General features: G+C 49.3%; 2 protein-coding genes across 8 annotated transcripts in view; one reads left to right on the top strand and one right to left on the bottom strand.

Annotated features, from left to right (window-relative positions):
* The window catches only part of DCUN1D2 (defective in cullin neddylation 1 domain containing 2), a 31477-nt gene extending 8086 nt beyond the window's left edge, over nucleotides 1-23391 (bottom strand). For 2 of the 5 annotated variants that reach the window (XM_039221623.1, XM_039221627.1), the window contains exons 1-5: nucleotides 23222-23391; nucleotides 21891-21958; nucleotides 16006-16382; nucleotides 12538-12706; nucleotides 4632-4762 (exon numbers count right to left, since the gene is read on the bottom strand). In XM_039221623.1, coding sequence (XP_039077554.1) covers nucleotides 4632-4762; nucleotides 12538-12706; nucleotides 16006-16060 — 355 coding nt within the window. In that variant the 5' untranslated portion in view covers nucleotides 16061-16382; nucleotides 21891-21958; nucleotides 23222-23391. Of the gene's footprint in view, nucleotides 1-4631; nucleotides 4763-12537; nucleotides 12707-16005; nucleotides 16383-17387; nucleotides 17803-21890; nucleotides 21959-22638; nucleotides 22722-23221 lie in introns of those variants that run through there. The other 3 variants (XM_039221626.1, XM_039221625.1, XM_039221624.1) reach the window with 3 other exon arrangements.
* A 327-nt stretch (nucleotides 23392-23718) lies between these two features.
* Nucleotides 23719-24239, top strand: part of TMCO3 (transmembrane and coiled-coil domains 3) — a 50805-nt gene continuing 50284 nt past the window's right edge. For all 3 annotated transcript variants that reach the window (XM_039221614.1, XM_039221615.1, XM_039221613.1), the window contains exon 1: nucleotides 23719-23957. The gene's annotated coding sequence lies outside the window, so the exon portion shown is untranslated. The remainder of the gene's footprint in view (nucleotides 23958-24239) is intronic.

The raw sequence follows: 24239 nt of genomic DNA, 5'->3' as shown, positions 1-24239 counted from the left end.
GGACTTCAGAGGAGAGAAGCGGGCGGGAGGTGAGCAGGGCCCCAACCCTGCCCCACCCCTGCCCCACACTACCCCCAGGGACCCCCCACCCAAAGACCGCCTCACCCGGCCCCCCACCCCCTGAGTCAACCCCACCCACCTGGGGTCCTGCCCCTGCCCCACCCCCGCCCCCACCCAGCTCCACCCCTGCGAAGCCTGGAACCTGAGGTGAGTTGGAACAGAAGAGCCGCAAGCTGCCTAAATCTGGGACACAAAGGGTCATGAAGTATACAAGATGGCTGTTGCCTGAAGCCACTAAGTTTTGAGGAACTGTGCTATGAAGTGGGTCTGGTAACAGCCTGGGAATCTGAGGGCCTGACAAGCTCCCAGGTGATGTGACGTCTGAGGCCAATTTGCTGGCCCACAGACCGTGCTTTGCAAGGACCGGAGGCCAAAGCCAACTCTGTGCCAGAGGCAGAAGGGGAAGGCAGCTCTTAGATAAAGAGGAGAGTCACCTGGGACCCATGTCCCCTCTGGCGGAGGAAGGGGGACCACAGGGTGGGCCAGAGGCCACAGACCCTGTCCCAGATGCGGATGAGCTCTTCTCCCCAAGGTCCCAGGCATCGCCAGTGACCATCACTGGGCTGCAGGGAGAGAGGAAAGGGCTCCTGAGGGCGTCCAGGGCAGGACGATCCTCAGATGCTGATTCAACAATGGTTGAGGCCGGAAGAAAAGCGGGAGGGCACAGTTAGGACCTTGTGCCCATGAGACTGGCTCCAGCAGGCAGGGTGGGGGTTCCCTGCGGGCGCATGGGGAGGGAGGCCACCCTGCTCCCCGTCCAGCGGCACCCAGTATCAGTGCTCGGCACACACGCAGGGTACTGTTCTGGCAGAGTACAGAACCTTCCAGAGATTCTCAGGACTTATACTGCTGCCACAAGAAAGGAAATCAGGTTGTCTTACAGAAGAAGTGAAGATCGTGCAGTCTGAAATTTGAGAAGCACTAAGCTGTGTTCCTGAACAATCTAGAAACAGTGGCCACGTCAGTATGAATGAGCACTGCTACTGACTGGTCATGGTCCTGAAATGGCTTTCTGCAGGACAAGAAACTAGGGCTCCCGGACAAGTGTGCGGCCCTGGGACTGGGGTAGGTCACGTGCAGTGTGTCCTGGCATCGGGGAGGCAATAGCCAAGCACTCCTGGCTCACGTCAAAGGGACATGGACGCTGACTGAAAGAGGCTCCCCTGGCCACAGGTGGGATCATTATCCCCAAACTTCAAAAGGCTCAGAATTGCAGTCCACTGGAGCCTTCACATGTGATTCGGTCCAGGGGTTCACAATGACACGAAAGAAAGAAACGCTAATGGATCCTTTCCTAAGGACGGTGGGGAGACGGCGTGTTATCCGGACACCGATAGAGGCACAGAAGCGTTCATCCTGCTGGAGCCGAACTGCCTCCTGGGTAGCGAGGCAGCACCTCGTAACACATGGAAAGGAAGGACAGGGCTGGAGGGACGCCTCACACCGCCCTCAGGTTGATGGAGGCGGCAGTGAGCGCAGGGACCTTGGCTAGTGTCCCAAACCGAGCACAGCCAGAGGCTCAGCCCTCACCAGTGACGGTCTCCCTGAAGACCGGGACCCCGAGGCACACGTCACCAGGTGCGGTCCAGGCCCTCTGTGGGCCCTGGTACCTCTGATCCGCCACCGTACAGGGTGTCACAGGGCTAATACCGTGTTATACATTTTTCTCGGGGGTCTTAACCGAATTAAAATAAAAACACCACTTATACTGTGAAACAAACGAGAGGCTGGCACCCCCTGCCCTCCCACAGGCTTGTCCCTCTGAGGGCCACTGCACACCTCGGCAGCAGCCCTTCTGCACCCCTCCCCGCAGCACCCCCCCCCAGGGGAAATGGCAGCTACGGTGGAATTCCTCCCGATATATGTAGATTCCTGAAGCAAAAGCGTCTGTGGGCTGCAGTAGATCAGATGGAAACAGAGCCGAGGTTGAAAGTGTGGTCAGGTGGCCAGGGCCACAGAACAGGCCAGGGCCATGGAACAGGGCAGGGCCACGGAACAGGCCAGGGCCACGGAACAGGGCAGGGCCACAGAACAGGGCAGGGCCGAGGCAAGGAGGGCAACCAGGAGGGGACAGCAGAACCCAGACGGACTTGATCCTCTGCAGCTAGGCCGACCTTGCCCTGTGCGGGTCCACGGGAGTGAGGGCATCACCCCCCACCCAGGGGCTCTCTGCCCAGTCAGGCAGCCCACTGGGAGGTGTGAATGCCAGGAGGTGTGAACACACGGCACAGGAGAGGAGGGGCTCCAAACCTTCGGTCATGGCCTGTCTGCACGCCTCTGACACCATGCCTCAGCTTGTTTCCGTTTATAAGATGTAGGCAAGGCCACGTGTGGGCAGACGAAGACACCTGTGTGCCACATCGCAGGTGCTTACGAAACGCTAGTTTCCACCCTTTCTGGCCATGAGATAAAGATAAGAGCAGCTGCCTACGGCAAGATCGACAGTGGGCGAGGAGGCCAGCCTTGCATCTGGACGTCTGGGTAGGGGTAGGGGGTGGGGGAGGGGAGTCACTGTCGTGTCCGTGACCTGCTGTCCCTGCACCGCCGCTCTACCCCTCACCGCTCGGCGACGCCGTAAGCGCTCTGATTTTCCGCGGCTCTCCACTCTGCACCGACACCACCAGAATCACCTAAAATTGTAATGCAGCCAGGGCCCCGCTGCCAGTACCTCAGCCCTGTGGGGACACCCGGCAAGCTCGTCCCCAGGCAGGAATCATGGCCTGACGTGCCCAAAATGCCCACAATGCCCAGGGTGGCTCAGGGCTGGCGTGGAGGCCACCTCGACCCTCCTCCCCCAGTTGGCTGACCGTGCACAGCGGGTGAGGACAGACACAACCCAGCAGGCCCGGCGTCCACTCGCTCTTCCACCGCCTGTGCTCCGCGGTCCCTAACCAACTCCTGCGTAGGCGGCAGGACCCTTCACTGACGGCAGGCCCACCGGGAAAGCGGCCGTTTCCCTGACAAACACATCAGGCCATCTTTTTTCCCGTGGCCTCGGCTCTCCGACCCGCGACAAGGCAGGGACCGTGCAAAGCCTCCCTGCCGCTGCACCTTTGCACGACGGCAGGCCTGTCTGCTCACCCGCTTCCTGCAACAGGAGAAAATACATCCCTAAGCTTCCCGGCGGCTCCCGCACTGCCACCTCCCCAAGTTCAGGCAGGGCTGTTCAAGCTCCTGAGCGGGACTCAGGCAGAGGCCCTTTCTCAGCTCCCCGGGCGGCAGGTGCATAATCTGAGAGGTGGCACGCGGGGCGAGAACCTGTTCACAAAGCTGACTAGCCTGGAGAGAGGGACTCTGACGAGAGACTCATCGCAGCGCAACAGTAAAAACGAACAGCGCTGGAGAGAAACAAGGAAAAAGGAGAAATCCGTCTCTGCCGTGGGAACAAGAACAGTGCTTATGAAAGACGGCCCCCACCCCCCACCCCGGGACAGGAGGGCACAGCCCCCAACCTCCCCACCACAGGAGAGCCCAGCCCCCAACCCCCTTCCACCCCAGACACAGGTGGGCCCAGCCCCCTCACCCTCCCTCCCACGGAAAAACCCAGCCCCTGCTCCCCACCCCACCATGGGAGAGCACAGTCCCCCCTCCCCCCACCTTCCAAGGGAGGGCCCAGCCTCCCCTCCCCCCCCCACCTGCCAAGAGAGAGTCCCCCCCCCACCTTCCAGGGGAGAGCCCAGCCCCCACCCCCACCCCCGCTCCTGACGGGAAAAGAATATCTACTGGTCACACGCACCTATAGACACATGCGAGTGAAATCAGGCCCTGAAATCAATTGTTTGCAGTGGATTTTTCTATCTGTGGATTTTCAAGTCCCTTTTGGTTTCCTACCTAAAATTGGTTATTTTCTAATACTGCTTTTATGTGTAAGAACTTTTCTTCAAAACATACACTTGTTTAATCCCTAAAGACCACTAAGTCCCCCTCCAGACTTGTAAGACAGCTTATTGAACTAAACATGTCTGTAACGTTAAACAGAAATAAATTCTATAGCACTTAGGTCGAAAAAGAAATGAAAATAAGTATGATAAAACCCTCAGCCAAAACTCACACTGAAAATTTAAGGATTTTCCAAATTTTCCAAACAGATTTATATTATAGCAAAATTATACAACTCTAAAAGAAATACTAAAATGTAACCCAAGGCACATCAGAATTGTTTTCTAGTAAGTTAATTTTAAATCTCCAGACCAGGACAGGATTAGTGTCCCCTGGCCGGTCCCCACAATACCGTCTGCTGATAACACACCTGGCTGATAACAAACATCCTGACTATTGGTATCAGTTGCTGACTTCTCTAACCCATTAGTCACCTGCTTTCAATATGACAGAGCATGGAGCATTTGCAAAGTAGTTTACATTCTGAAGTTTAAATATCTAAGGCAAAAGGGGAGAGTGACTAGGGGCTGAGGGTGCAAGTGCGAGGTGGTACTAGCTGGCCCATGTGTGCGTGGCGCGCCCAGTGGACAGACATGGGGACGCTGTAGCGGCAGGAATGACACCCGGTGGGTCCTGCTCACTGTTAGTCTCATGAAGATGTGGCTTCTTATCAATCTGGGTTTTATACTCACCTAAACCTTTCTGCCCGGGGTTCTTAGCAAAGGTGAAGGTAAACTGATAAAAATCCTTAAACTTCGCCGTGTCCATGAGTTCCTGCTCCAGCCTCGGCACAAGGGCCCTCAGCTTCTCCGTGCTGTCACACCTGCCGAGAGACAGGGCTGTTGTGGTGGGACGGCGCCTCCCCGGCCTGGCCGCCCCCCATGGCCTGCGGGCCCCCTTCCGCAGCTAAAAGGACTCCGGTGCTCCGGAACAGACCAAGGCGGTGGCTGCACGGCGCCGTGAAGACGCCAAAACCACTGACTCGTGGACTTTCCGTGGCCGGGTCCCATGACACACGAGTTCTATCTAACTAAGCAGGCATTAAAAGGAAGAAACAAAACCCAAAACTGCTTGCCTGGCTCTGGAGGATCTCGGACTCAGTCTAATGAGCAGCTTCACCCACACACAGGCTGAGGCCCTGGGAAGATGCAGGGAGAAGTCGGCAAGACCCCACCTCCTCAGCGGCCCCGGGGGCCAGCACCCCCCTGCCTCCCGCACCACTGCCGCCCTGCACTGTCCTGCGAGAGGAAGAAAGAGCTGCAGCCACAGCTCCTGACCCTGGGGCCGCGTCCTTACAGGGGCCCCGGCTCGCCCACGTGGGACGAAACACAACTCCGCTGTTTGAAACTGGGGCTTCCCGGGCGCGGGGACGGGCAAACAGGCGAAGTGATGGGGCGCACCCACTGTGGTGAGCACGGCGGAACGCACAGAATCGCTAAGGTACCCCTGACCCTAATACAGTATTACATGAGTTATACTGGGATTTAAAACATACATTTATTGAAAATAAAATAATAAAATTGGATTTTCCCCCGAAAAGTCAACATCCTTTAAGAATATCTAAAAACCTTTAAGGCAGACATCTGGAATGGCAAAACACAAAATTTGTCTTTTTTACTTTGACTACCCGGCAAGCACGAGAGCCATTGCTTCACCAACGTGCGCGTCGAGCAGAGCGCGGGCGAAAGCCCGGGAAGCCCCGCCTCAGCGGCCACAAGCGTGGGGACTCCGAGGCGAGGCGTACAGCTCCAGGGACCCACGCCAAGGCTGGCGCGCTCCCCACCTCAGGCCTCTCCTCTACGGGGCCAGTCCGTGCCCCTCTGTGCCCGTGTCGCTCCACGCAAGCACTCCCTGACGCCCATTGGCCCCATCTTTGAACTTTATAAATGGGAACTCACCGTGTGTCCGTCAGGTTCACTCGTGCCAACGTGTAGCTCACAGAGTCATTTTCATTTCCGTGTAGCATTCTACTATATTCATACTGTATATTTATATGTTCTACCAGCGATAAATACCCTGGCTGTGTCTAGTTTTCCGGTAACGAAGGTGGTTGAGAGCATTTCTATGCATGTATCGGGCACACACGTCAATGTGTTCGGTGAGGCACAAGTCGGAGTGGGCCCGCTGGGTCCCAGGGCCCGTGAATCTCCAGCGCTGTGATGCCAAACTGTTTCCAAGGAGACCGCCCCACTTCCCACCCCCGCTGGCAGTGTGCGCCAGCTCCCGTTGCTCCCGTGTTCCCTGATATGTGCAACTGTGTCTTAGTGTAGCCATTCCACAGGTGAAGTTCATTGTCATTTTAACCTGTGCTTCCTCAATCAACCAGATTGGACACCTTGTATTTTACTGGCTATTTGGAAATCTTCTTTTGTGAAGCACCTCTTCGATTCTCCTGTCCGTTTTCAGTTAGGTAATGTTTCTTAATGTTTTTCAGGCTTTCTTTTATATGTGAAGGACATAAACCTTGGTCAGCTAAGCATTTTTTAAAGTACTCTCACCCCAATGTGGACGGCATTTTCGTTTTGTTGGTGGTATTTCTTGATGATCAAAAGTTATTATTTTTAGTATAATACACTGCCTGTCTTCTTCAGTGTTTTTTTTTTTTTAATTTAATGTTTAGTTATTTTTAGAGAGACACTGCACAAGCAGGGGAAGGGCAGAGAGAGAGACACACACACACACAGAATCTGAAGCAGGCGCTAGGCTCCAAGATGTCAGCACAGAGTCCGATGCAAGGCTCGAACCCATGAACGGTGAGATCATGACCTGAGCCAAAGTCGAGGCTTAACTGACTGAGCCATCCAGGTGCCCCAGATTTTTTTTTTTTAATGTGTTCAAATTCCATCACTGCATGGTCATAAAGATATTCTCCTACATGATTTTTCTAGAGGCTTCTGGCTTTTGCCGTTAGCCTTTCACAGTGACATCTACAATGCACTTGGAACTGATAGATTTTTTTTATGTACGTTGTGAGGTAGGGGTCAAGGTAAGTTCTTCTCCAGGTGACCAGCCAATACTCCCAGAGCCATTTAATGAAAAGATGTCCTTTCTTCACTTCTCTGAAGTGCTGCCTTTGCCATAAATGAAATGTACCTGTACATGTGGATTTGCTTCTTGGCTCCCCACTGTCCCACTGGTCTACTTATCTCAGTAAGAGTGCCACGTAGTCTGAATTGCTGTAGCTTGGAAAGTCCTAATTATTTGAGAGAGCAAATCTTCCCCTCTTGCTTTTTAAGAACTTTTGGCTGTTCTTGACTGTGCATTTTCATATAATTTTAAATGCATTTGTCAAATTACACACATATAAAACTACTGACTGGGGTTTTGACTGAGATCACATTAAATGTGTAGATAAATTTAGGGATAAAATACTGACTGTTCCAAACTATGAATGAGGTTTATGTCCCTATTGACTCAGGCTTCTTGCCTCTCCTTCTTTTCTCTGTGAGGTAACACACATCTTTAAATAGTTTTATTCTAGGTGTTTATTGTTATTGATACTATTGAAAATGACATATTTTTAAAATTTGTTTTGTTGCTTTGTTGCATCAGTATTCTAAAATAAGATTGATTTTTGTTTGCTGATTTTGGGTCCTACAGTCTGGCTAAACTCAAGTATTGATTCTAGTATTTCACCTGTGGATCAGACTAGCCACCACCACCTGTTCAATGCTTAATAAAAGTAGGCATTCATGTTCCAGTCAAGTATAGTATTTCCTCTAGGATTTGGCAGAAAGGGGGGTCAGATTAAATACTGTCTCTTCTGTTCTTGGTTTGCTGTAAGCTCTTTTTCAAAAAACTATGAATAGAATTGAGTTTATTTTAATGTTTATTTTTTAGAGAGATAGACACAGAACCCAAAGCAGGCTCCAGGCTCTGACCTGTCAGCACAGAGCCCGACATGGGGCTTAAACTCACAAACTGTGAGATCTGGACCTGAGCCAAAGTTGGATGCTTAACTGACTGAGCCATCCAAGGGCCCCTGGAATTGAACTTTTTTTAAATGCTTATTTATTTTGAGAGAGAAAGAAAAAGTGCAAGCAGGGGAGGGGCAGAGAGAGAGGGAGACAGAGAATCCCAGGCAGGCTCCACATTGTCAGCACAGAGCCTGACACAGGGCTAGAACTCACAAACTGCAAGATCATGACCTGAGCCTAAATCGAGAGTCAGACATTTAACCGACTGAGCCACCCAGGCGCCCTTGAATGAAATTGGACTTTATCAAACCTATTTTTTAATGATTTTCAAAAATGTTTATTCATTTATTTTGAGAGAGTGCATGCACAAATAGGAAAGGGGAAGAGAGAGAGCAAGAGAGATCAAGAGAGCGAGAGAGCGAGAGTGAGAATTCCAAGCAGGTTCCACGCTCAGAGTGGAGCCTGATGTGGGGCTCAATCTCCCAAAAGCAAAATCATGACCTGAGCAGAAATCAAGACCTGGACGTTTAATGAACTGAGCCACCTAGGTGCACCTTATCAAAGCAATTTTAAGCATTGAGATAATCCCCCCTTTTCTGTTGTTACTGTGATAAATTACATTGACTGACTTTGTAATGTTAAATCTCACAATCCTGGACTATGACAAACTCTGTCATGATAAATTATTCTGTTTTTTTTTTTTTTCGTTGATTTGTTTTGGGGGCTGAATTTAGTTGGCTAATAATCAAAGATTTTTGCATGTTATGCATCTTTGGATTCCTATGACTGAGAATGGACAATAATTTTTCATTCTCAAAATATCCTTTTGTGCTTGATTCAGCAAGGTTGTCCAGGTTGTGCTGGCCTCAAAACAAATTGGAAAGTGTTTCTTCCTGTATGATTCTCTAAAGAGGTTGTGTAAAGTTGGTGCTATTCTCCTTATTAAATGTTTTGTAGGATGTGCTGGTTCACCGATCCTGGCGAAGAGTTTTCCTTTTGAAAATATTTAAAATTATGAGTTCAAGTTCTTTAAGAGTTATAGAACTATTTATGTGTCCGTTTCAGTAAGTCATATTTTTAAGAGAGTTTTTTCTTTTGCATCCAGGTTTTCTTTCATATTTACCAGGATAAAGTTGTTCACAATACACTCTTTAACATCTATAGGGTCTATAGTGATGCCTCTCTTTTCGTGCCATATTGGTTATTTGTTACTGCTTTTATAAGTCTTTTCAAACAGCAAGGTCTGGCTTTCTGGATCCTTTCTATTGACAACTTTTTGATTTCCTGAAATTACTACCTGTTTAAAATAATGATTCCTTCTCTCTACATTCTTTGAGTTTAGTTTCCTTTTTTTACTTTTTGAGATGTATACTTTGCTTACTGATTTTTAACTCTTCCTTCTTTCTAAAATATGCATTTAAGAAGCTGAATCCTGCAAGTTTTCATATGTAGTGTTTTACTCATCATTCAAAATATTTTCTAATTTCCATTGTAGCTTCTCTCTAACCCCACAAGTTATATCCACACATATTTCAACCTATTATCTTTCTGTTATATTTCTACCTTACTTTTGTTATGGTCTGAAAATACACTCTGTCATTTCAATCCTTTGAAATCTGTTGCAACTTATTTTATGTCTCAGTTTATGGTCAATACTTATAAATATTCTACTTGTCTTATGAAAAGAGTATGTATTCTTCAACATCAAAGGGTAAGTTCTAAATATGTCCATTAGGCCACTTGTTGTGTTGTCCAAATGTCCTATTTCCTTGCTGATTTTTCATCTGGTAAGATGTGTGTGAAAATTCCCCACTGTGATTATAGATTGATATATTTCTCTTTGAGTGTTTATTTTTGCTTTAAATAATCTATTGTCTTCCATGTAAAATAAACCCTTTTCTCATTATGAAACGTCCTTCATTATCTCTAGAATTATTTTTTGCCTTAAAGCTGATTTTAACATTAACATATCCACACCAACTTTTTTTTGGTTAATGTTTGCAAATTACATCAACTTCTATCCCTCAAATCTTTCTGTGCCCTTATGTTCTAATCATATCTACTGTAAACAGAATACACAATGGTTGCACTGATGTTCTAAAATCCATCCAATATTTAGTTCACTTACATTAATTATGTAAATGCTGACACATTTGGCTTTAAATCCTCCATTTTATCACATGCTTGCTATCTGTCCTGCATTAAGTAATTTTCCTTGTGTTCTTTTTTTCCATTCTTTTGGATTGAGTTTTTATTACTTTATTCTTGCTCCATTATTTAGGAATTACACATAAATCACGTCCTCTACCATTTTATCTGTAACATACACAAAGAAAGCATTTCTCCCACTGTTTTGCCTTTTTAACACTATCTTTTGTTTAGCAGAGCTCTTAAATTGGATGAAGTCCAATTCATCAGGTTTTTTTCCCTCCTTTATGGATAGTGCTTTTTACATCTTCTCTAAAATATATCTCTTAATCTGGGTCTTAATAAAGAACTTCTCCCATGTTTTGTCTAGAACTTTACAGTTCTAAGTTTCCTGTACCGGAATGGAAGCCCCCATGCATCTTGAGATGTGGCCTGTGGCCTCATGTGGGCACCAGTGTGGCGTGGTCTCTGGCTGAGCATCAGTCATTGAACAGACTCTTCTTTCCGCATGGACATAATAAAAATGGGCCAACAATCTTGAGACGGATGAAAAAGTGAGATTTTACCACTTCATCTCAAGACTTACCTAATGCTACAATAATCAACACTATGTGCTTCAGGGTTAAAGATAAACAGACCCATAAAATATGACAGTCTATAAACAGATTCACAGTATGGCCCATTTCTTGTTTTTACAAAGATGTCAAGGCATTTCATAATGTTCACGAAGTTCATTTACAAAGCATCCAGCCCCCGATGAAAGGCTGCAGGGTTAATGCTTAGAGGCAAGTATTCCAACCACCATTGAGAGTTAATAGCCAGGAAAAAGTGTGGAAAATAGTAATAGAGCAGACACAAAAGCCAAAGTGCTTTTTAAAGCTTAGTGCTGTTCAGACTAAAACCGCCTTTTCCATCCCTAAAAGCTCCAAGGTCACCTCTGTGGTACAGCTGACTGTCACATCACTGATACTGCACTTCGCAGACAGCACTGAGCACTTACCCAGCGCTTCCCTCGTTAACTGCCCTGTGGAGGGTGACGAGTGGCACCATCAGCCTGCTCTGACTTATAATCTCAAGTTACACCCTGTATCCACCACGTAAGGAGGCATGAATTTATCTAACTCATTTTGGGAAGATTCACACTCAAAATTTTTAAAATATGTTCTTTAAGTTATAACACTTATTAGGATAATAAACAGGAATTTTAAAATTTTACACATTTCTAGATAATGCCTAAGAAATACCAAGATCAAGTGTTTCAATTAAGAAGCACTTATTTCCAAAATATCCCATTCGAGGGAGGTTTTAGCAGACGGGATGGCGTGCGGTACAATGGCAAGAGAACGGTCCTCCACCCTATACTCCCTGCAGCTCACCCGGCCTCCTGAGTGCACAGAACATGAAGTGACATGCTGTCACACCAGTGTCCCAGTGATGTCTTCCGTTGGCTTTTACACAACCACCAGCAACAGGGTAAATCTTGTAGAGCTTATCGCTAGACAGAGCAGGCTGATAAATGTAACAGATTCATCAGCTTAGTGGAAAACACAAATGTTCCATTTTCCCGGGGCCCCGGGGATAGCTGTAAGCATGCACCTTATGATCAAACGCTCTATTTCTCCTCAGGGACGCGGTAAGTACGCGCCTTACGAACATGTTCACCTTGGGCTGTCAAGCTCCTTCAGGAACTAAAAATAAGGCAGCTTAAGTTGTCAACACTAAAATGTCAAAATATCAGCAAGTCAAGCACGTTGGCCTTCATACCACCCCATGAAATAGCTCAATAAGCCTAATGATTAAAAGATATTTATGTTATGTGCTTTCACTTAATTGTCTGACTTATCTGATAAGTGAGAACTATCTTAAGTTATTAATGAAGCTTTTATCTCAACCCCGTAGGTAGAACAGAGAAATGTTACAAGCAAAAAGCAAAATAATAATTTATTGATGTTTAATATAAACACAACAGATTATACAATTAGTGTACAATATTAAGAAATAAATTCAATGGCTGAAAACAAACAAAAACACCTTGATAGTTACTTTGATAATTCAAAACTGGAAGGATAAAAATTAAAAAAAAAAAAAAGTTACAAAAGGGATTAATCTGAACAAAAATATTAAATAAAACTTTACTACAGTTTAAAAGGAAACTAAAGGCTTAATAGAGCAGATGTGCAAGAAATGTGTAAGATTGGGGCTCCCGGGTGGCTCAGTCGGTTAAGCGTCTGACTGTGGCTCTGGTCATGATCTCACGGTTTGTGGGTTCGAGCCCTACGTCGGGCTCTGTGCTGACAGCTCAGAGCCTGGAGCCTGTTTTGGATTCTGTGTCTCCCTCTCTCTCTGACCTTCCCCTGCTCGTGCTGTCTCTCTCTTTCAGAAATAAATTAAAAATAAATAAATAGAATAAGAAATGTGTAAGATATACACAGAACGTAAATGAATTTGAAACTAATATTTACAGGCTGTTGAAAAATAATGTTGAAAGCAGCTTCCTTTTTGCAAAAATTTAATCTGAGACCATCTTACTTACCCAAGCTCTGTCATGCCATCTACAAATTCCTTTTTGCTAAATTCACATTGTGTCGCTGCCCTGAATTTCCACGCTATGACCAAAACGCTGATGCTGGCAGGATCCAGGTTTAAGTCATCACAGAACTGTTGAATCCCATCAATTCCAATTTTATTTTCATCTTGTGGGTCTACAGTTAAAATCAAGAGAGAAAATGTTCTGCTATTTTGAAAAATAACACGAAAATGGGTGGTTAGCATCATAGCTCTACGAGATGGCTCTAACAAGCATGTTTCAAATACAGCATCAATAGACCACAATTTTCTACTGTATATGAAATAGCAACAAATGATAATTTATCCAGAAAAAAGCCCTATTTTAAAAATCAAGGTGCTGGAGTTTAAGAGAAGAAAAAAAACAGACAACTGCAACTTCTTTGAGAAGATGGCATAGTTAAGAAAAAAATTAATTTCCATAAAGAAAATAAAAATTCAAGTTGATGCAATTCTAGTGTGCCCAAAGGCAAACTGCTACAAAAAGTACTGCGCGGCGGGGTGGCTGGCTCAGTAGGGGAAGCCTGTGACTCTTTGATCTCAGGGTCCTGAGTTTGACCCCCATGTTGGGTGCAGAGATTACTTAAAAAAAAGTCTTGGGGCACCTGGGTGGCTCAGTTAGTTGAGCATCTGACTTTGGCTAAGGTCATGATCTCATGGTTTGTGAGTTCAAGTTCCACATCCATCAGGCTCGCTGTTTCAAATCCTCTCTCCCCCTCTCTCTCTTACCCTTACCCGCTCATGCTCTCTCTCTCAAAAACAAATAGATAAATAATCTTTATTTTAAAAAATACTGCATTGGGAAAGCGCTTACAATATTACGAATTTTGGGGGAACTGGGGTGGCTCAGTCACTTGAGCATCTGACTCCTGATTTCAGCTCAGGTCAGGATCCTGTGGTCGGTCCCCTCCCTAAGGAATGTGGTGAGAATAAACCCTCAAGATAAGGGAAGGCAACCTGGTCATGTGCATACGTGACATCCCTCATGACTCTGTAACATGAGACTACCCAATCAGATTGTATGTCTATACGTTACCCATATATGGGAAACAAAGGAGTAGAAAATGAATAAAAGGCTACATGGGTATGAACCCAACTGAGCAGTGCTGGCGTGAAAAAAGCTGCTTCCTGGAAAGAAAAGCCTCAGTGTCATGACTCTGTGTGAGAATCCTGCTACAATCCCAGGGTTGTGGGATCGAGCCCCACGTCTGGCTCTGCACTGAGCATGGGTCCTGCTTAAGATTCTCTCTCCCTCTCTCTCTCTCTCTCTCCCTTTGTCCCTCTCCCCCATTCATGCTCTCTCTAAAACAAATTTGTTTAATTTTATTTATTTATTTAAAAAATTTTTTTTTAACATTTATTTGTTTTTGAGACAAAGAGGCAGAGAGTCAGCAGGAAAGGGGCAGAGAGAGAGAGAGGGAGACACAGAATCGGAAGCAGGCTCCAGGTTCTGAGCTGTCAGCACAGAGCCCCACATGGGGCTCGAACAAACAATCTGTAAGATCATGACCTGAGCTGAAGTCAGCTGCTCAAGCAACTTAGCCACCAGGCGTCCCTAAAAAAAATTTTTTTTAATATTATATTTTTATCTCAATCCTGCCAAAGCAATAGTGAAACTATATGATGTTTTTCTTTTTAAAGTGATTTCATTTGCTATAATTTTAATGCTACTATACAGTATTTAGTTTTCAAAATCCTTTAGTTCATGCATCTACATTTAACAGCTTAGAAATTCAGGACTCCCTCTGTCCCCATTTCTGGTGTCGAAATGAAATTAAGGAACTTAGCATTCCTTCATCAGAAAATCTAGTAAAATCTACTAGAAAAATCTCAGTAAGACCTCACCAAACCAGCTCTACTAATTTCCAGTAGAGTGTTTGTACACTCAGATGCTATCACACCGTATGTGTTAACTCTGTTGGTTTAGAAGGTACAACGAGAACATCTGTGGCTTCTTTGCTCCAATGAAGATTAAGTGTGTGTGATAAACTTGTGCTTCATGATACAAAATTCAACTTTGGTCACTTCAGTACTATATATTAGATTTTTATGGACATGTTGTTATTGAAATGAAAGGTAAATTTAAAAAAAGAAAATAAAACAAAAAATAAAATAAATAAAATAAAATGTATGCTGTGAACCAAACAAGCAGAGGCCAGGCTTCCTCCCTGCCCTGCTCTCCCAAACGGACGAGGGAGCAGCTGTCCTGATGGCTCCCTGTTCTCACCCAACCCCCTTCCCGGCCCACGCTCCCAGTGCCACGGGTCCCCAGGGGTCCCCAGGGCGAGAGCACAGGGGGACTGGGCTGCGCCGCCCTCTCACAGTACGGGTGGTACCGCGGACTCTTTCAAAGTCACTCTGGAAGGACCTGCCCACGTGGGCACGTGAGTCCTAACGCCGCCGTCTGTCCTGTCCGTCAGCGGCCCCGGAACTGCGCGGCTCCCCGGGGACCCTCAGCGGTCGAAAGATGTGTCTCCCCGAAAAGCCCAGAACTGCGCGAGTCAACGACGAGGGTGAGGTCTCGACTCGGAATAACCCTCAGAGGGCGGCGCCTGCTCACAGGCGGCGGGACAGAAGCCTACGAGGTGAGCCCCACAGCCAGCTCGGCCAGTTACTTTGGGCGCGTAGCGGCTTTTTCAAAATGATGACCTCACTTTTACAGCCAATGTTCATTTTTCAAATACAAATCTGATTTTTCAACCCCAGAGTCTGTTTCTGCGCCAGGATTTAAAAAAAAGAAAAAGAATGCAGTTTTTAATGTTTCCAGATCTTTTTTTAAAAAAATTTTTAAATGTTTTTATTTTTGAGAGAGAGAAAGAGATAGCGTGAGCGGGGGAGGGTCAGAGAGAGAGGGAGACACAGAATCCGAAGCAGGATCCAGGCTTTGAGCTGTCAGCACAGAGTCCGATGCGGGGCTCGAACCCATGAACTGTGAGGTCATGAGCTGAGCCGAAGTTGGATGCCCAACCAACTGAGCCACCAGGCGCCCCTAGGTTAATACTTGTTTAAATAAGTGTTTTGTGTGTGTGTGTTTTTAAGTTCTGGAAATGCATGATTAACCTTAGAAACTGCTAGAAAGGAAAAGTACGTCAACTCCTGACTAGTGGCTGCCTCTGAGACGACAGCACGGACCTGACACCCTATATGGAATCTGGAAGGCTGCTGGGCCGTCGGGACGTGCATAGACTTGTCACCAGCCTTCTGCAGCGTGACCGAACCTGCACAGAGGTGCCACTCTAAGTGCTGGTGTCCCTAACACACCACCGTCCCCAACCTGTAACACAAAGCCTCTTTGCCAGGAGCTGCCCCTGGAGCCTGTCGGCCACCCGGCCGGGTTCCCGTGGGGCGCAGGGGCCCCCGCGGCGGGGCGTCAGGAGCTCAGGCAGCAAGGGTCCTGCGCCCGCAGGGTCGGAGGCGGGCCTGCGGCCACTCTTACCTCTGTACCGGGCGTACAGCTGCTCCAGCTTCCTCCTGTCCACCGCGCTCCTCATGCGGCCTGCGGGGCAGCAGGGGCTCGGCCTGCGCTCTGCAGCACACGGCACCGCCCCGGCCGGCCTGACGAAATGCCACAGGCGGGGGACTTGGCCTTCAGAGACGGCTTAAGTGTACGGCCTGGGAGGCAAAGGCGGCAGGAAGGCCGGGCGGCCGGCCCACAGCTCGGCTTCAGTTTCCCACGGTGGCCGCCAGCACCGTCCCCGGGCCGCGGGGCTCCTCCTGGCGCAGCTTCTCTGTAGGCCCTGGACCGCAGCCTCACACCCCTCTTCGGTCAGGAAGAGGTCACTGTCCCCCGAAAACCGGGATGGCCGCATCTATCTGGTGACAAACATGCAAAGTGTAACCTTCAAGCGACTGTGAAAACCAGTGTTTTACACAAAATACATTTTAATCTTTAACCACTTTAATTTGCATAAACCCTTTATTTTTCCCGAGGCTCAGGAAAATGCCTCTTTTCCACACTTGTGGCCCTCTGCCGAAATGAGGCTGGGTATCTGACCTCGGGCATGACCGCATCACAGTGGCCCGCATGTGGGGTCCTCGTTAGCCCCAATAAGTTCAGGCTCTAATGAGGGCTGCACAGTTTGGAAACATCATTGTTTTAGGTTTTTCCCAGTTGAAAATCAGCAGAAACACACTGATAGAAATATATACAGGTAACTAAGAATAGCGTTAGGCATAACTTACAAAAGTTCTAAAGGCAGCCGCAAAAAGCCCATTATGACTAAATGAAATGACATGAATCACAAGCATATCTGTGTACCTGAGCCAGAAATAAAATGGGAACACAGGGCAGAGGCTGGGCAGGCAGTAAATAACAACCCAGTGAGTAACTGCACTATATATAGTACGAAGGGAAACCAAATAGCATCTAGCGCTTCCAGACAGGCGATGGCTAAATTTCTACTCATCTAAGGTAACCTGATGAAGAGGACATCAGAAATGAAAGTGAATCGCTGCTTTCTGTAAACCAACACAGATTACAATCTACGAGACGCTAACGCTTTACACAAATGCTTTACAAAGTAACAGAAGGGGAAGAGTTTCATGTAAAAGGGCTGATACTCTATCTTCTGCAAAAGATGAGACAGTTTATAAAAACACACAGAAGAAGTTAAACCTCATGGAAACCCGTAAGTGGGATACAACATGTAGCTGGGCACCTGAGGAGAAAAGGACAGTCAGCGAGGAGATGCAGACGTGCACACCAGACACGAGAGCTGGAAGCAGGCTGAAATTCGGCTCTGGGCCTCCCGGCTGCCAAACCACAGACGACAACAGGATTAGTTAGGAAATCTGTTTTCGTAAGATTTAAAAACCTACCAGTGGCCCAGCAGCGGCCCGGCTCCTCCTGGCACTGAAACCCCAAAGAGTGGCCCTGTGGCAGCTCACGAAAGGGTAACTGCAGCGTGTGCCCTCTGCACCAGACCAACTCCTCCCCCAACGCCAAGGGCAAGCAGCGCGTGGCCAGAGCTGTCTGGCCTCCCTCGCTGCGTGCTCAAGCCAGCAGAGCAGAGCGCAGTTCAGCAGCAGGACGCGACCCGGTTCAAACACACTGCCCCCCAGATCCAGTCGGGGCAGCCCAGGGTCCCCAGACCGCACAGCGGCTCCACCAGGACAAAACTACCCACAACAACCCCACGCCATTATCTGCTTCTCTCACTCTCACTGGGGTGAAGCAGAGGCCACACGACTTGCGATCTTTGCACAAGTGTAGCATAAATATGCAATAGGTTGATTATTGTTATTTTATTTTATTTTTATTTATTTATTTATTTTAATGTTTTATTTATTCCTAGGAGAGAGAGAGAGAGAGACAGCATGAGCAGGGGAGGGTCAGAGAGAGAGGGAGACACAGAATCCGAAGCAGGCTCCAGGCTCTGAGCTGGCAGTCAGCACAGAGCCCGACGCGGGGCTCGAACCCACGAACTGCGAGATCATGACCTAAGCGAAAGTCGGACGCTTAACCGACTAAGCCACCCAGGCGCCCGTTATTTTAAAATATACAAATATTTTTAAACTTTTCATCGTGATTTCTAATACAGCAAATACTGGTGGCTACAACTCACATAAACAAAAGCTCTCTGGGGCTCCAGGAAATTTTTTTTAATGTTTATTTTTGAGACACACAGAGAGAGACACACACAGAGCACCAGGGGGGAAGGGGCCAGAGAGGGGTGGGTATGGACAGAGGATCCAAAGCAGACTCCTTGCTGACAGCAGACAGCCCGACGCGGGGCTCAAACTCATGAACTATGGGATCATGACCTGAGCCGAAGGTGGATGCTCAACCGATTGAGCCGCCCAGGCGCCCCAATTTTTTAAAGCGCACAGGGGATGGGAACTAGTAAGTCTGAGAACTGCTGATCTACTGTAACATGGGGCGTTGGCCTTTTGTCTACTTAGAACAATGACTGCTGATGATTGGGGTCTGGGGTCCATTCTGGAATCTGGTGAACATCACAGGTTGTCTCTCCAGCAAAGCATGTGGTTTTGCAGAAAATTTCGGGGTTTTCACACACCACTGGAGCCTATCTATTGGTTCCTCAGAGGGTAAGGGAAGGTGAAACTCAGGTTACAAGGCCCAGGGAGCTACATCAGGGGCCACGGGTCTCTGCTGCAGTTACTCTGCTCTGCTGGGTGTGGATGATGGACATGTTGTGCACTAATAGAACTTTATTTACACACTGGCAATATGCCTGTGGGCTGTGGTTTCCAATCCTGATCTAGACTCTAAGGGAATATACAAAATGTACACTCTGTATGCTATTTCCTGAAATCGAGCCACTGAGAAAAATAAATAGACAAAAAACTTGAGGTTATGTTTTCCGGTTAAGATAAAATTTAGCCAAATTAGGGCTGGCTGCCTATGCTTTGACAGTAAGCTGACAAAAGGTAAAGCAGCACCTGTTTTGAAGGTGATGGGCTCCCAGGGGAGGGTGGACAAAGCCCAGGACTCCCTCAGAAACTAAACTGGAGACAGACATCTGTCCCCCACCTGCCACATCCCTAGCAATGCTCATGACATCTGTATCGTGTACATCGCCATCCGTGCTGCATTTTAAAATTCCGTCATGGTTGTAAAATAAAATTTGGTGTACAAATACAATGAGCTCCAGCCACAGAAAGGAACAAAGTACCGATACATGCTACGATGTGGATGAGCCTTGGAAGCATTACACCAAGTAAAAGAAGTCAGACGAGAGAGGCCGTATGTTGTATGTTGTGTGATTCCACTTGTATGAAGTATCCAGATGGGCAGATCCAGAGACACAGAGCAGACAGGCGGCTCCCGGGGACTGGGGTGCGCGGGGAGTGGGGAGCGACCGTTCAATGGCCCCGGGTTTTCTTTGAGGGTGATGACATGTTTTGGAACTGGACTGAGGCAGTGACAGCACAACACTGAACCTCCTCAACGCCACGGGATTTTATGCTTTAAAATAGCTAATCTTATGTGGATTTTACATCAAAAGGAAATTTCAACATAGTGCTCTTAGAACCTCCAAGATTTTTCAACAGAGTAACGTACTGTAAGGTAACTGAATTAGTTGTCCTGCTTTATGTGGTTGATGGATCTGCACCAAGTAAAGGTTGTCAGACGCCTGGAAGATTTGATGTCTGATCTTGAGGTACTTTTCCTGATAATCACTTCTTGAAGCTTCTCCTAATATGTCACAAAATAGTTATATCGACAGTGTAAAGAGGTACAGGAAAACTCTAGAAAAAGAGTCACAGCAGTGTATGGACCCAAGCCAGGAATGGCTTGAATTGTTACTATGTGAGTTACCAAAAGGGGAGACGGGTAGATAGACAAACAGATCCTTCCTTGATGGATTCCAAGTGCCTTAAAGGTCAGATCCTACAACTTTGAGCCTCAGAGTGGTACTAAGGGGCTGGTTTTGAATGAGCAACAGCAGCCACAGGTCTAAGCTTCACCTGAAAGTCTGTGGCCGGAATGCAAAGGAAGAGGACTGCCAACAAACATGCAATCTGGTGTCGCCCGACACGTTTCTCCATGAAACAGTGGTGACTAAAACAATAAGCAGCAAAGAACTACAAAGACTATGCACGCTTCAGGTCCAAAAGGAACTAAGAGACCCAAGTCGGAATCTGTAGAAAAAGGAACTATCATAAAGCTTTCTAGAAAGAAAAAGCCTCATAAACTGAAAAATTATAGGGGAAAGTAGCAAATTCTGGATCCATTAGGACAGGCTAAATCCATGTAAAATTAATAAAGGCCTAGAAATTGGCAGGACCAGGGTCTCTCCTTCAAGCTCTGATGGCCTTCACTGAGGCTTACTGCATCAAAAAAATTATAATTAAATTCTGCTTTTAAGTGTTTGTGTGAGGGAGGTGCAAGTTCAATTGTCTTACTTTGTTAAATTACACAAAATTCTTTTTTTTTAAGTGTATTTATTTTGAGAGCACGTGCATGTGTGTGCAAGTGGGGGAGGGGCAAAGAGAGCGGGAGACAGATTCCCAAGCAGGCTCTGCGCGGTCAGTGTGGAGCTCAAACTCATGAACTGTGAGATCATGACCTGAGCTGAGATCAAGAGTCAGACGCTTAACCAATTGAGCCAGCCAGGCACTCCAAAACACACAAAATTCTTGAAATAAAAGTATGGACAATTCACTATAAAGTCAAATAAAGTCTCTAAACAATAAAGTCTAAAACATTTTATTTTATTTTTTAAAAAATTTTTAGGGACGCCTGGGTGGCTTAGTCGGTTAAGTGTCCGACTTTCGCTTAGGTCATGATCTCGCGGTTCGTGGGTTCGAGCCCCGCGTCGGGCTCTGTGCTGACTGCCAGCTCGGAGCCTGGAGCCTGTTTCCGAGTCTGTGTCTCCCTCTCTCTCTGACCCTCCCCTGCTCACGCTGTCTCTCTTTCTCTCTCCTAGAAATAAATAAAACATTAAAAAAAAATTTTTTTTAAATACTTATTTATTTTTGAGAAAGAGAGAGAGACAGAGAGAGAGAGAGACATTCTGAAATAGGCTTCAGGCTCTGAGCTGTTAGCACAGAGCCTGATGCGGGGCTTGAACCCACAAACTGTGAGATTGTGATCTGAGATGAAGTTGGATGCTTAACCGACTGAGCCTCCCAGGTGCTCCAAAGTCTAAAACATTTTAACTGTGACCTTGAAAAAAATCACTTGCGTGATCTGGGCACCAAGATCGCCCACGTACAAAATGAAACAAAGCTACCCTTGAAATGCCCTTCTGCAGAGACTTGACACGACCAAATCTTCAGTTCGGGCGACTTCCAAGGGGCGGCATGGGTCAAACTCGTTACATAAACGCGCTCCAGCCTTCCGCTTCGGCCGCAGCAGGCTGGGGGCGAGGTTCAAATCAAGCGCCCCCTCACACACTCTCGGACCTCCACCCTGTGCAGTAACTGCGCACGCCTCCTCCACACGTTGCGCTCGCGCTCGCCTCCTGCCCACCCGGCCCCTTCCCTCCCCGCTGTGGCAGGCGCCTCCTGCCAGGGTCATCCAGAAACTTCCGGCCACACTGTTGACCGTGCTCCCTCTTGGTTTCTGAGCCAACTTTCTGCCTTGTTTCTCAGACCAGCCCTTCTCAGTCTCTGTCTCTGCTCCTTTCCCCCCAAAGCTCTGCCCTCTGCTCTTTGCCCTACACATTCCTCCCAAACCATCTCCCTCCTGTTTGAGACCCTCTGACCGGCCTCCCACTACCACCAGGACAAAAGCTACATTCTCTTCCTGTGCCCCCGAAGCCCCTGCACAACCTGAGCGGTCTCCCACAGGTCACTTTCCGCCGACTCTGCACTTTGTGGAGCCAGCCGCATCTGCCGATTGCTGGAACTTACCTTCGCCTACCACCTATCTTGATCTTCTGCCCAGAGTCAGTCTGGCTGCCCTTCCCACGTCGCTCAGCCTGGAGAATTCAGCCCGCACGACATTAGTTCCTGTAACCCTGGCAAAGCCGTCACCGCCCCAGCATCCGGCACCACTCACGCCCGCCACCCCATGCTTCCCGAGAACCTGTGCCTCGCCCAGCGCTGATCCCAACTGTAATAAAACGCTCGTGCCTCTCTCCTGGCTAGGACACCAGCTCCGTGGGTACCAAACCCACGCGTGTCTGCTCACCATCAAACCCCCAGCACCTTGTACACTACCTTCCTTGCACAGACAAACCTCTGTGTTTACTGAATAAACGATGAAACCCACCGACTACCTGGTTTCCACTACATTTCAAAACAGGCGTGTATTTCCAGAAGTCCCTCTCCTGGAATGCACATCTGTCTCTCCAACCAACCAAGGAGATTCCTCTCCTTTCACCGTTACTGCATTGATTTCCCACAGGAATCTGCTCTTCCTTCAATAATATCACTACCTGCTCAGGGGCCCCAGCCCTCTCTGAACAGTTCTGCGAAGGCCCTCCCTCTCCCTGCTCTCATCCTTCTCCTTCCGACAGAAAACGTTTGCTGTAAGTCCTCACCTCTTCCTGCCTAGATTACAACAGCTTCTAACTGGTCGCCCCTGCAATCCTGAGCCCTCTGATCCAAGTCCTCCCATCCTCTGGTCAAGACACAAACATGATCACATCACACACACCTCGCCTTCTCCAAAACCTTCTAGGGCTCGCATCAGCTGCTGGATAAACTACACTCCTCAGCCTGCAGTACAGGCTGCTGGGCCGCGCTCCCCTTCCGGCTCTCCAGCCCACCCGCTAGCCACACCGGCCTCTGCTCGTGCCCGGAAGCACTGCCTTCCCGCTTCATCGCTGGACAAGTTGCTAGTTGGCCCCGAACGTCCTTCCCTCCTCGTTCACCTGGCTGCTCGCGTTTCAGCTGAAGCCCTGTTCAGTCCCCTGCTCGCTCGGTGCCTCCGTCTCGTCACAGACCCGTCAGGTTCCCACCTGCGTGCCTCCCCGCTGGGCCCCTGGGGCCCGAGGCCGAGCGGCGACCCCCCCCCCAAACCCCCAGGCCCCCGGCGTTCCCCGGCCCCCGCCCCTGGTGCTCCTGGGTCCCGGCCCCCCCCCCGACCCCCGGCGTTCCCAGGCCCCCGCCCCCTGGTCCTCGTGGGTCCCGGCCCCCCCGACCCCCGGCGTTCCCCGGCCCCCTGGCTCCGGCCCCAGTCCCCGGACCCCAGGTACGCAGAAGGGGCCCGGCGGGGGGCGACTCCGCGGGCCACCTACCATTCTCCCCGGAGCTCCCCAGCTTCTCTCCGGCTCCGGCCGTTTGCACGGGCACCCCGGCCCAGCCGCGCTGTCCTCGTCCTCGGCGTTCGCTCCCGGGACACCCGCCGGGGAAGGGGCGCAGGGGCACAGCGACAGGTCCCGCCAGGAGAACTCCATCTCCCGGCGTGCACCGGGCCGCCCAGGGGCCTACGATCCCCCAGGCCCCGCCCCTCCCTAGCGTGCTCTGCGACGCCCCGGGGCCCACAGGACCCGACCTCCCGCGCTTCCTCCTCACTCCTACGTGCACAGCGCCACCCGACGACAATGTGACTCGCAGGCGTCGCTCCCGCCTCAGACCCAGCACTGCGCCGCCCGGGGGCCGACGGGACGCAGGCCGCCCTGTCCTACAAATCCCGACGTGCACTGCGCCGCCCGGGGGCCGACGGGACCCAGGCCCGCCCCGTCCTACAAATCCCGACATGCACTGCGCCGCCGGGACAGACGGGACCTAGGCTCCGCCCTTTTCGGGGGAAGCGTCCAGGTCTGAGCAGCGTCCGCCGCGGCGGCGATCCTGAGAGGGCGACGGACAGCCAAGGCCCTCCCCGGGCTCGACCGCAGCCCTGTCCGGGTCACCGCCCTGGGGGCGGGCCTGCCTCCTGGAGAGGGATGCGGGTGAGGCGCGTCTCTGTCCGCTCCCTGGCTTGCAGCGCCGGAGAGCCGGGCCCAAGGCGCACCGCTGTCGGGCCGTGTCCAGGTGAGCGCTGCTCGCGGTTCGCGGGAGAGGCGCCGGGCCTCGGGGCGCCCTCCTAGAGGTCTTCCCTTCCGGGGGTCCCCTTCCCGGGTCTCCTCCTCCTCGGTCTCTGTCCCCGGGGTCTCCCTCCCCGGGACTCCCACCCGGGGATTTCCCTCCCCGGTCTCTTTCCCCTCCCTCCCCGAGGGTATCCCCTTTCCCGGCTTCCTCGCCCGTTTTTCCTGTCTCGGGGCAGGGACTGTCCCCGGGGTCTCCTTTCCTTCCCTACCGGGGCTTCACTCAGAC

Source organism: Hyaena hyaena, unplaced genomic scaffold, assembly GCF_003009895.1.
Source record: "Hyaena hyaena isolate Hyena2069 unplaced genomic scaffold, ASM300989v1 scaffold_992, whole genome shotgun sequence".
Classification (NCBI taxonomy): Eukaryota; Metazoa; Chordata; class Mammalia; order Carnivora; family Hyaenidae; genus Hyaena; species Hyaena hyaena.
The sequence above is the reverse complement of the archived record's forward strand: the minus strand, read 5'-3'. Positions and strand labels throughout refer to the sequence as shown.